Raw genomic sequence first — 12,770 nt, forward strand, 5'->3', positions numbered from 1 at the left:
ACCTTCTCAACCAGGATCCCTTATCCACACTAGACAAGGCCTATGCAAATATTCGCCGGAAAACCAATTGACGCGGTATCATGACCAACGCTTCATCATCGAAAACAAATCCCTTAGAAATAGGGAGTGGGCTTATGGTTAAACACCGGTTGAATTATACTTGATTTCGACGAGAAACCATGGACAAATCTCACCTAACATATGTCCACATGTGACCACCCATACTCACATTAAAATTGCAAATGGTGATTGTGTTCGTGTGGATCGTGAACGCCCAAGTGCTATTTCATCTTCTCTCAAATAAAAAAGGCCTTGTGATCCCTAATTTGTCATATAAATTATTATCCATTAGCCAACTCACAAAAGGAACTTAATTATATTGTTCTCATGACCGCTGATGATTGTGTAGTGCAGGATGCTCAGACCAAGAAGATCATTTGTCCTTGTACTGAACGTGGAGGAATGTACTACTTGGATAATTCCGACTTGGTTCTCAGGAGAGTTAGTTCACTCAAAGCAAACAAATGATAAAGTTTTTTTTTGGGCACGTTCGGTACCGGTGATCCCAAGACCTAACTTGAAGGGCAGTATAGGAAAATAGAAAGAAGAATAAAATACGGATATTAAATCGGAATATTTTCTCTATTGTTTTTAGGAAACTAAGATCTTCTTGTTATTTTATTTTCTATATTTTAGCATCTATATTTTGTATGAATAGGGGTTATTTTCTCTACTTTATGAATACGAAAAACTAAGTATTCAAGCTTAAACCTTGAACTTAAAATCTATATATTTAATTTCTTCAACAGAGCAAAGCAAACACCTTTTGATTGGCAAGATTAAAGGACGAGATTCACTAATGTTTGAAATAGTTAATCTCTTATGATCTCCTTTTGAAATTAGGTTATTAGAAATTTCGAGAGGATTTTTTGAACTTTTGTATAGAAAGCTTAGAGAATAATTTGAATTATTTAAACTCAAATTGATGCCTTTTTCAATAACTTCAAAGTAGTTTGGTGTATGTTTCACATAATTTACTCATACGTAAAAGTAATCTTTCACTGGAGAGCATAAATCTCCATTACGTGCAAGACTTATTCGAGACATTAACAAATTAAGATAATTATAAAGAACTACGTTAAAACCACCCAACAGGCGCACTGATGAGTTGTATATTATGATCGATAATTATTAGTACTATCGGTCAACCTTCAATTTTCTTGCGCTCAGACCGGCAACTCATATACAAAGACGAGCTACTAATTCAGGGGACGTAGTAGTACGTAATTGAGTAAATCTTGTCACATTTTTTGGGTGTTTTGTTTCGTTGTGTCAAACAAGTTGCATGATAAAAGAAGAGCAACAATCCAAGGCTCTCCTTTCTTTCCAAAAGTTAAAGAACCAACCCGTCTGTTATTACCAAACACCCCTTTCTTGCTTTCTCTCTCTTCCCTATAATTTCGTTGCGTCGCTCTCACTCTACAACGCCTTTTGATTTCCGTCACTCTGTTCATCACTGCGATCTCCAAGCAGTAATCAACAATGGCGAGGGCAATCACTGGCCCCGCTTATCCAGAACGCTTTTACGCTGCTGCTTCGTACGTCGGTTTCGCTGGATCTCCTGATTCTTCTAACTCTAATACCGTCGTTTCCAAGTTCAGCAATGAAGTATCTCTCTTGCTATATGCTCTTTATCAACAGGTAAAGCTCTTAATTGTAGTTTATTTTACTTTTGCCTTGAATTTTATTGAACTTTGTATGATTTGGTTGAATGTGATTTGATTGAATTTTATTAATTTATTTATGTGATTGAATTTTGTATGATTTGGTTGCATTTTACCTGGATCTGATTTAGGATGTTGTATTTTATATGTTGAGGTCAATGTGTTGATGGAATTATCCAATGATCTTGATTTTGCTAATTAGTTTAGGTTTGACATTCGATTGATTTTTCACCTTAAATTGAAATGTCACCCTTATCATTGAGCTTTCTTGGAGTAGCACACATTTATTGTGCATTGCGGGATAAGAAGGTTAAGTGTAATATAAGATTTTGTAGATCAGAAAGAATACTTTATTTATTTGCCGGTGAATTTTGCAATTGAGGGGAGGGTGGCTGTTGACGTAGAAGCGGATTAACATTGATTTTATAGATGGACTATAACTCATAACTCATATTTGCGGGAAACTGGGATATAATTTCTTTTGTCAATTTGGCACATATTATGTGGTTCGATTATGACTGATGCTCACTTCATTTTTTTAGCTGTTTCATTTCACTGCCAAAAAAATATCCTTAATCAGGCAATAAAACAATGCCAAAACCTTCATCCTTAAATATGAGGTGAGCTGCAGGAATCAAAACAAAACAAATGTGAGAGATCGTCGGTAATGTGGTTTAAAACTTTTAAAATTAAACATTTGAGGATATATATATCCAGATAAATAAAATTACATTTTAATGTTTGTTTCTATATGTCATATAATTTAAAATGTATGGTTATACTAGGGTGTGTGAATAGTGTAAAAGTCAAAATGTGGCAACTAAGAAAAATGAAGGAAGTTTACTAATTTGTTAATGTATAGTCACACTCAATTAAACACATTAAAGGAGAGATGGAATAGCTTGTGGATGTTTTAGCGGGTTTTTGTGTGTATGTGTGCTATGATTATTTGTTGAGTATGCATCCTAGTTTATTTGAGGTTCTATCATAGAATATACTGATTATCGTGGCTACAGTAAGGAATTAGTTGTGTGATTTATAAGTTAAATTTGTTCTGGTGACAGGCTACTGTTGGACCATGTAACATTCCAAAACCAAGTTCTTGGAATCCCGTTGAGCAAAGCAAATGGAAAAGGTTTGTCTTTGCTACGTCTTTTACGTGTGGCCTTTAAATTGCATTGCAGATTGATGGTTTATCTTCTTTAGTCTGAAAAGCCATGTAAAGCTGTTAATGTCATAGTCTATTGAACCTGATCATGATTTATTTGGGCTTTTATTGCTGTTGATTTTCTTTAGTTACTTTGGTGATATATATCTGAATTCTGACCAGGATTTGTTCATATATTCCTTAAATTCTTTTTATTCTCTTTGTTTTCACCTATCCAGTTGGAGCGGCCTAGGAAACATGGTGCCTACAGAAGCCATGCGATTGTTTGTAAAGATTTTAGAGGTCTGGAAATGCTTAGCTTATAATGCTTTAGTTACTAATTCAGAAAAACACAATGTGGTTGACTTAATTAGATACTCTTATGCTCTGTTTTACTAAATAGGAAGAGGTCCCAGGATGGTATTCTAGAGCTGATGTGGTATCAGATGCAATTGTTGATGTGCAAATGAATGTGAGTTCTCGATGCCTATATACTTTCTATTTGTCATGATGTCATAGTTAAGATGTATGAATACCCAATATTTTATGTTCTCTGCCCTTTTGTGAGGTAAAAGTATGTACACCCTTCGGTCCTAACTATTTTGCCCCAATTTTAACGGTCTTACTCAAATGTTAATCCAATATCCATTTCTAGCCCCAACTACTTTCTTCTACCTTTGGTAAAGTCACCTAGGCAAATGGAACATTTGGGGGCAAAAGGGATATGATACTAAGCCTACTAAACATTTAGGTTAAAATTTGTACGATCATTTGTTTAAGTGAATATTGTGGAATCATTGGCTGATGGAAGTGATTCTGCTTGACATGAAAGGAAAACTAAACACTGCAAGCTTATTCGTTAATGATTAAATATATAAATGTAGTATTTTAGTTTGGTTAAAGAAAGATTCCTAATTTGAGGAAAATTAAATAAAATTGGCTCAAAGTGCTGAAAATCATAATTTCATCGAGTTGAGTAAGATTTTGACACTATTAAATATGTGTGATGAGACTATGGCTACTCAACTAGTAATTTGACTACATAACATTTAATAAAATTTTTGTTTTATTATCAAATATAGTGCAAACTAAAATTTACTTCGCATAAAATGCATATGATTTTGGCAGTGATCGCAATCTGCTAACAATTGCGCTAATAAAGGCCGCATCACCATATCATAAACGTTTTTGAGTTAATCGCGACAAAATATAGACAACATTGACCACAAAATCATCCGCATTGATTGCGAAATCCGTTTTGCGACCATGATCTAAATCGTATATTTGCACTATGAGGATAAGCTCAAAATCATATACATTGTGGTTGTGAAGAGATGATCTAGACAATGTATTATACTAGCTTTTGAAGCATACTTATTTGTTCTTATGAAGTTGCATAACATCTAAGAATCAATTTAAATCTCATATACTCTTAGTTTCAGCCTTATTTGTAGATGTTTTGTTGGATTATTGGAGTTTTCATAACTAATAGTAACCTAGAGTCTTAGAAAACCTTATGAAGGCTTGAATTTTAGTTATAGTTCCTTGGGACCAACATAGTCATAGGAATGGTTAGGTAAAGCCAACTTGTTTATGAACTATCATTTATTTGGCACTATTGGCATCAACATATTGATTGTTGATGGAACTACTGTATTTATAAACCATGAATATAAACACTCATGATCTGTCTACTTTTTGATGTTAGATACATAAATAACAAAGTCCCTTTTTGTTTTTGCATATAAACTGTGTTCGCAAACTCTCAACTCTTAATTTTATGTTATCTTGTCTCTATAAGGTGCTTTTTTGGTTGTTTTAATGGCACGTATTATGGTTTGGCCTTCTGTCTTAACTTCTAATTTTATTTCGTTTTGCTATTGATTGTTCTGGAGAATGTTTAATATTACCTAATCTTCAATTGAGCATGATTTACTTCTATGACATTGCCATAAAGGAAGTGTTGACAACTATATACTCTTGTTTAGGGATATGTTCAATGTGCCATTTATAATATAATATTGATTATTGATATGCATTTTTCTCTAAGTCTGAATCCCTTATTTCTTTTGCTAACCCCTTGATTCAGCACAATGCTCAGACTGAGGGTGTTGTTGAGAATGGCATTGATATTCCGGAGACAAAAACAATTTCTTCTGAGAATGGAAGAGCAGTGGAATCTAAAGATAAGGATGTTGTCTCTGAAGGTCTTGGTTCAATTAGTGTTTACGACCAATGGGTTGCACCTCTGGTTTCCGGTCAACTACCTAAACCTCGATATGAGGTATTGACTTATTGTTGTGGCTTTTTTGCACTCTTCTTCTGTTGAGTGGTTGGATAACTTTTTGTTCCTCAATTGAATCTCATTGTAAAATATTGGTTCTAAATTTGCAGCACGGAGCAGCCATGATTGGGGAGAAGATGTATGTCTATGGTGGAAATCACAATGGTCGTTATCTTAATGATCTTCAGGTGATTTTCATTTAGACTTACAGTAGAATGTGTTAGAGAGTTGCACTCTTACCGATTAACGAGTCTAGTATGTATACAACGTTCATTCCTCTCCATTTGTAATTTGTTAGCCTGATTAATTTTATAGGTTTTTGATTTGAGAGCTTGGAGTTGGTCCAAAGTTGAGGTCAAGACAGGGTTTGAAACTCCGGAAGGACAATCTCCAATATCATCTATTCCTTGTGCGGGTCATACGCTGGTCAGTGTCCTTGGTGGACCTATTTTCTATATGTAATGTCTTGCTAATTATTTAACGTTTGATGAATCAATGTCGGTTGATGGTTTGTGCAGGTCCCATGGGACGACAAGCTTCTTTCAGTTGCTGGGCATACAAAGGATCCTTCCGAGGCAATCCAAGGTTCTTATGATATTATAATTTTCAGGGATATCTAACTTATTTATCTGCTTTGCATGTTGAATAACTTTTGATATTTATGATGGATGAGTTTTAATAAATTTTAAATCATGATTCTATAAGATGATTAGGTTTTCTTCTTATCTCATCTTAGGCTCTTGATATTTAATAACTTTTGAAATTTATGATAAGGCTCCAATAATTCTATAAGATGATTAATGAGTTTTAATAACTTTTGATATCTATGGTGAATAAGTTTTAATAACTGAGAGGTGGCTATATTCACGTGGAGATTGTGACAAGAATAAGCTTTCTCTTAATTGGGAGGCTACTATCTCCTCGTGGAAAACACGGCTGGTGGTTGAGGATGGTTCCCGATGGTCAATACCTAACGTCAACTAAACTAGGGGGTGTTTTATGGAAACTTCTTTCTATGCCTAAGTTAGTGTCGGTGTCGATGGATGTGAGATAATGTAGGCATGTGAAAGATAAATCAAGTGTATGTTGGAAATTGTGTTTCCTTTTCATGGAAGCTTCCGCAGTTTATTTATTGGTGTCTTAGTTTTCTTCATGTGATTTAGGTTACCTAAAATGTTGTTGCTGGATCTGGAGGTTTAAAGAAGTCTTGGTATTGACCCAAGTCTTCATCCCGTCATGGATGACTTCAGGAGGATTCAATCGTCTTCTCTGGATCCCTTTTTTCTTATGAGCATAGCCCATAAACGGGGGTAGAGACACATCTTGTGGCCCTTGTAGCACGATGATGTGTTCTAATATCTTTCCGCGAACACCTTTATTTGGGATTGTTTTGAGCAAGTCTCTCATAGTTGGAAATTGGAATTATTTTTGTCAATTTTTCCTAAGGTTAATTAGCTAAATATTTGCTTTGATAAAGCACGTAAGAGTTAACTTACATGTCTTGGGAAAATTATTTCTTTTCGTTTATTGGCAATTAATACAATACAAATACATACAAATGAAAGACTTCTTCAAAACAAAACAGAAACTATCTTTTGTTTTGTGATATTTTATATAAAATCCAACTCAAAACAATAAAAAGGAATTTTCTTTGAGAGTTAGCAAGTCATGCATTACTTATCACTGGATGATGCAATGTTTGACTTTTGTCATTTTCTTAACAGTGAGGGCTTTTGATACACAAACTTCTACTTGGTCAATTCTGAAGACATATGGAAAACCACCGGTACTTGTATTCTTCTTCTTTATGTGATGACAAGTTTATAAATTTAATTGGTGAATATTGGTAAATAACTTTGGATTAGGGCCTCGAGTCCTTGATCGTAGTATTTTAAGGAACACGGTTTTAATACAAAGAAATTTGATAGCTTTTTTCCTATCAATTATTTTTGGTCAAACACTCAAACGTTCCAGTTTGTTGGGTACTTAACAAATTTCTTGCAGCTGGTAGGCACTTTTTGATGAGTACAATTTATATTTTATCATGTACATTAATTTTTCAATTTATGAAACTGGATCCTGAAAATTGAAGACGTAACACATTATGTGCCTCTAGCTTATGCTTACTGGCAGGATGACTAAGATGGTTGATATTGGCTGTTCATGCTTACAAATGAGTATTTATTGTAAAAAGTTTGGTGACTGACTGCATAAAGTATTGTTTAGTTGTGCTTGATTCTCATAATATGTTTCAGCTTTCTTGTTTCTTTCTAATGATCATTACCGTGCTCCAGGTTTCACGTGGCGGTCATTCTGTTACTCTCGTGGGCTCCAGCTTAGTTATTTTTGGTGGCCAAAATGCCAAAAGAACTCTTTTAAATGATCTTCACCTTCTTGACTTGGAAACCATGACATGGGATGAGATTGATGCTGCGTAAGTGTGTGTGTAAACTAAAAATTCCTTTTGGACTTTTTTGCAGACCTGATAAATCATCTGTTATTCATTATCTCAGCACACTGGATGCCTGATCTTCATCCTACATTTTTACTTCCCTTCACCATTGAAATGTGCAGATTTAAAATGTTTTTTTAGAAGATTAATTATTCTTATTTTCATTTTTTAATAGGGGTTTGCCTCCTTCTCCAAGGTCTGATCATGCAGCTGCACTCCATGCAGAGCGTTACCTTCTGATTTTTGGTGGTGGTTCTCATGCTGCTTGCTTCAATGATTTGCATGTTCTTGATCTGCAAGCTGTAAGTATTCACTCTGGTTGGAAGTATGCATTTTGTTGCTCTATATTTTTGCAATCATCATTCTCTGTGATCTTGTAGATGGAATGGTCAAGACCCACCCAGCAGGGTGATATACCAACTGCTCGTGCTGGACATGCAGGCGCTACTGTAGGAGAAAATTGGTTTATCGTTGGAGGAGGTGATAATAAAAGTGGTATGTGTTTGTCAATTTCTATTCTTTGAATTGAATTAGTGGAAGAACCTTTTTTCCAATAGCGTAATTGCTTGGCTCTCATTTCTCCCTTTTATCTTTATTTATTTATTTATTTATTATTTGGTTGGGGGGCGGGGAGGAGGGGGAGGGGAAACACACTGTTTTTACTCTATTTATTTGATGTTTCATGGACAATTCACCATGATTGGATATTAAGAGCTCTCAAGATTCCTGATAACTGATGAAATCGATTAAGTACGCTGTGTAAGTATATATTTTTATGTAGGTGGATAGATCTGAGTCGAGTGATTGGGTGTTATTGTTGGAATTTCCAGCTCTTTCAAAAGCTCCAGTTTTTTAAACAGCATTGGTGCTCTGATTACTTGTCCTCCCTGGTCTCTCATTGCTCTATTTGTGAACGATTATTTTTTACATCTTACATAGGTATTTAAAGTCTTTCGTTTCCTGATTTGGCAGGAGCCTCTGACACTGTTGTTCTCAATATGTCAACACTTGTCTGGTCTGTGGTTACTTCAGTGCAAGGACGGGTTTCACTTGCTAGTGAGGTATCTTGCTTATTATATGAGTGGAAATTTCAACTTACACCCTACTATCCATTGCTACCATTTTTCCTATGTTTAAGGGGTCGTTTCTTTTTGTGGCAAGGTACATGAGCCTTTGAAGTGCATGTAACTTTTTTGGACGTCTTAAGATATGCTGTTCCTATTTACCTTGTGCATTGTTCTTTTTTTAATAAAATTGTGCTGTGAAAATGATGGTAGATCTGATCTTTCAATGACTTCAATGGAATGTATTCATTAAGATATATTTTGGGGTGTCTCTACTTGTGCTAATATGAGTGATAATTTTTTGTCAATGGGAAATCAAGGCGCAAGGCTCCTCACGTTACAATGTGACACCACTATCATGTTGACTTGTTTGTGAGTGTTATAGACATGTTACTTCAAGAGCTGAACAATCGCTTCATGGAAACAAATTTTGAATAGTTGTTTTTTTGTTCATTTAACTCTGTTGGTCGCTGAACACGCTTCTCGATGCTCTAGGTTTACCCGTTTTTGTCCCCGCATGACACTTATGTTTGAGGCACGTGGTTGTGTATATAGTTATAGTTAATTTGTTTTTATTAAAGGTACTGTGTCATACTACTCTTTCAGGGTTTAAGTTTGGTTGTGGGATCATACAATGCAGAAGATACTCTTGTCGCTTTTGGAGGTTATAATGGTCGTTACAATAGTGAGGTCAGTTCTTATGCGCTGTTTTTTGAATTAGAATGAACTTGCATTTTTTTACTGATCTTTACTTCATGTGTTGTCTGGCAGATTAATGTTCTCAAACCTAGCCATAAATCCATCTTACAAAGAAAGATGACAGATACACCTGTACGTGACAGCGTATCTGCTGTGCATATTGCTGCAAATGCATCTGAACATGGTGCAGGCCAAGATGGAAACGTCAGGGAAATTGTAATGGACAATATTAATGTGGAGGTAATTAAAAAACTAACACAAAAGTAGTGTTTTGGTGACTTCTTTTTCCATAATACTAAGGTGAACTAATTTGTGCAAAATACCTGCATGACAAGGAATACTTATTCAGTGACGTCTTGATGAATTTTGCACTATTTCTATTGATTTGTAGCCAAGTTTTGACTATCTATTTTCGATCTCACCATGCTTTCTGCTGTGGTTTCTTGCAGAAAGTGAAAAGCAAGGAAGGGGGAGAACGTTCTATAACAGCCCTCAAGAAAGAAAATGAAGAGTTGGAATCTGAACTGAGTACAGAAAAATTGCACAATCAGCAGTTGAAGCAAGAGTTGGTTGAAGCTGAAAATCAAAATGCAGATCTTGTAAAGGTACTTGTCTCTCTGGTATCAATTATTATTTACTATTTTCCTTCCCAGTGCGTCATTATTTTTTCTTTTGTTTTAGAAAGATTGTGTAGCCTGTTTGGATGTCCGGTTTTATAAATTTTTCATTAATATATAAACAAATGTATAAATGAAAGGTGTTATTATATTTGTTTGGATGTCCTGTTTTTTATTATCAACTTACTAAAGATGTTAATAGTCAAGCTGTGTTGGAGAGAGCAGCCTCGTGTTGCATTTATAAGAAAAGACAGTAAAATTTGTTTGATATATTTTCTAATGACAAGAATTTTTGTCCTGGTAAAAGATCATAGATTTATGTTGTAGAAGTTGCGTAGAAATTAATTGGCAATTCATGTTAGCCAATCTTCATTTTATTTCAAGTTTTGGTTTGGGTACTGTGCCATTTTAAACTTAATGGCCCGTTTGGTAGTTGGTAATGATAATTTTGGTGGGAAAATCTCTTGACAAGTTTAATTTTCATGCTTGTTCTACTTGATTCTTTTCATTTTCCTTACAAAATTCATTCCAATGGATTATCATTGAAAAATGTGGTATTAAGTGGTAATATAAAATTTTGAAAATTTCTTTTTATGATCAAAGTTCCATTACTATGGCAACTACCTGGTCAATTTCATGAAAATTTGCACTATAAACCATTTTCATTTCTACAATTTAGTACCAACAACCAATCAGACCGTAAGAGTAAGGTTTTTAGGATTGGGATTCTACCTAGAATTGTTGTAGTGGTAGGATTGAAATCGATAAAATCGGATCATAGGATCTTGTAATCATACAAATATGCATTAATGTGCTTGGGATAACTTATTGTCAATTATATTTGTTCTTTTTTAAGTTTTAAGGTGTAAGCAAAAATTTATTTGACTTCATCTATTAAGTTTGAAAAAGAATACTTTTAATAACCATTTTAAACTGAATCAAGATAAATCTGAATTTTATAGTGGTATTGATATATATATATATATATATATATATATATATATATATATATATATATATATATATATATATATATATATATATATATATATATATCAGGTGAAAATAATTAAAGTGGTGAAAACTGAAAACCAGACTGACATATACTGGCAACAGGTGTACATACTATCTTATAGGGTGTACATTTTTTTTGTGAAGGAAAAAAGTTCATATTATATACAGAAATGCCATCCGGATATGTACACTTTTTAAGCATATATGTACACCTTTTAGAAAATATCCAATTATCTACAGTTTTGCCATCGGAATATGTACACCATTTAAGCTTTATGTACACTTGTTTTTAGTTTTCACCACTTTAATTGGTTTTCACCTAAATTCTTGAGCTAAGTAGGATCGCACGATTCTACGAACATTAAGATCTTACCTACGATCAGGATTGGATTCTAATAACCGTGTGTAAGAGTAATACATAGGTTCAAACTGAGCTAAGCTTCAAATTTAAGTTGAAAATATTGTCTTGCAGGAGCTGCACTCTGTACGTGATCAGCTTGCTGCGGAACAGTCTAGATGTTTTAAGCTTGAGGTATGGATACGAGGCATGTTTTAATTTTTTTTATGCTGTATCCTGATGGCTTATTTAACATCTCTGTTGATCCAACTTCTGAAGTATATTAGATCAGTTTTTTTAGTCTTAATGATTTTGGAGTCTTTTATGGTTTAGAATATATTTTAGCTGTGCTCTCTCTCTCTCTCTCTTGAGTCGATTCATAAAAAATTCTTTTAGATTGTAAATGTCTCTTCAATGTTATGTGCGCTTTTTGTTGAAGTAACAAAATATTCAAGATTTTTTCATCGTAATATGAAACTTGAAAACTTTCGGACGGGTAAACCTAATGTAGCCTATAAAATAGAAATGATAATTGTACCCTATGTTACCCGAATACGACATATGTAGCTGCCTTGTCCGTGTTGACATGAGATGATATTGATACAGACACAGAATCCGCATCGTTGCTGTTTTTGTGTGCTCGTACATGACATTTTTCTTTGGAAGTTATGATCATATTCGACTGGTGAGAGCCAGGAGGGAGAAGAAAAAAGAAAACAAACCTGGAGTAAGTGGGTGGTGAAGAAGATGAAAGAGAAGAAATGAAAAATTAAGTAAAGTGGAGACTGTTACTAAAAAGAAACCCTAAATCCTACTCCTGGAAAAGTTGATAGCCGTTATCCCCTGACCCCTGTATTCAACATTTGACTATTTAACTTCTCTTTTCATGGTCTAACACGTGCAAACTGCATTCTGGCAATCGTCAAATGCACAAAACCACATTCGACCTGGTATGAATGCAACCCAATAGCGTTTCGACTATGGTTAATTGTGATCTACCTGCATTATAGATACCTGATGTGATTCAACAAAAGTGTGCCACCAAATGGCTACTCTTGAGAGTGAGGGGCGGCAGTGTTAAAGCTTGATAGTAGCTTCTAGGCATGAGCTCTGACGTTTAGGGAGGACAGTGTGGGAAAGGGGCTGTTGGCAATGATGATGCTGTGAAAGGGATGTAACTGTATTAATGTTTGTGGAGAGAAAGGAAGTGGGGGTATTATAGGCAATCTAGACAACAAGGGCGGTAAAAGTTAAAACAAAGATGGGACGGTGTTTAGTAAAGCCCCTATTACAAATTTATTTTAGTCATTGCCAATGGTGAGCAAATTCTACCCATCCCGTGTATAAATGGAAGAATTCCAATCCCATGGATAAACCTATCAGGAGCTGCCACTTGGCAGCATTTGTTCCTTTTCAAAAATTTATTTCCAAG

At 34.6% G+C, this 12,770-nt stretch overlaps 1 protein-coding gene across 1 annotated transcript in view; it reads left to right on the plus strand.

Moving 5' to 3' along the window:
- The first annotated feature begins 1,296 nt into the window (after window positions 1–1,296).
- LOC130817603 (acyl-CoA-binding domain-containing protein 4-like) overlaps window positions 1,297–12,770 on the plus strand; it is a 12,876-nt gene continuing 1,402 nt past the window's right edge. The window contains exons 1-17 of the mRNA XM_057683406.1: window positions 1,297–1,701; window positions 2,789–2,859; window positions 3,111–3,174; window positions 3,275–3,343; window positions 4,961–5,155; window positions 5,266–5,343; window positions 5,471–5,581; window positions 5,674–5,740; window positions 6,880–6,941; window positions 7,450–7,589; window positions 7,783–7,909; window positions 7,988–8,102; window positions 8,580–8,668; window positions 9,278–9,361; window positions 9,443–9,610; window positions 9,820–9,975; window positions 11,474–11,533. Coding sequence (XP_057539389.1) covers window positions 1,543–1,701; window positions 2,789–2,859; window positions 3,111–3,174; window positions 3,275–3,343; window positions 4,961–5,155; window positions 5,266–5,343; window positions 5,471–5,581; window positions 5,674–5,740; window positions 6,880–6,941; window positions 7,450–7,589; window positions 7,783–7,909; window positions 7,988–8,102; window positions 8,580–8,668; window positions 9,278–9,361; window positions 9,443–9,610; window positions 9,820–9,975; window positions 11,474–11,533 — 1,815 coding nt within the window. The 5' untranslated portion in view covers window positions 1,297–1,542. The remainder of the gene's footprint in view (window positions 1,702–2,788; window positions 2,860–3,110; window positions 3,175–3,274; window positions 3,344–4,960; window positions 5,156–5,265; window positions 5,344–5,470; window positions 5,582–5,673; window positions 5,741–6,879; window positions 6,942–7,449; window positions 7,590–7,782; window positions 7,910–7,987; window positions 8,103–8,579; window positions 8,669–9,277; window positions 9,362–9,442; window positions 9,611–9,819; window positions 9,976–11,473; window positions 11,534–12,770) is intronic.

The sequence above is a fragment of the Amaranthus tricolor genome, chromosome 7, assembly GCF_026212465.1.
Source record: "Amaranthus tricolor cultivar Red isolate AtriRed21 chromosome 7, ASM2621246v1, whole genome shotgun sequence".
Classification (NCBI taxonomy): Eukaryota; Viridiplantae; Streptophyta; class Magnoliopsida; order Caryophyllales; family Amaranthaceae; genus Amaranthus; species Amaranthus tricolor.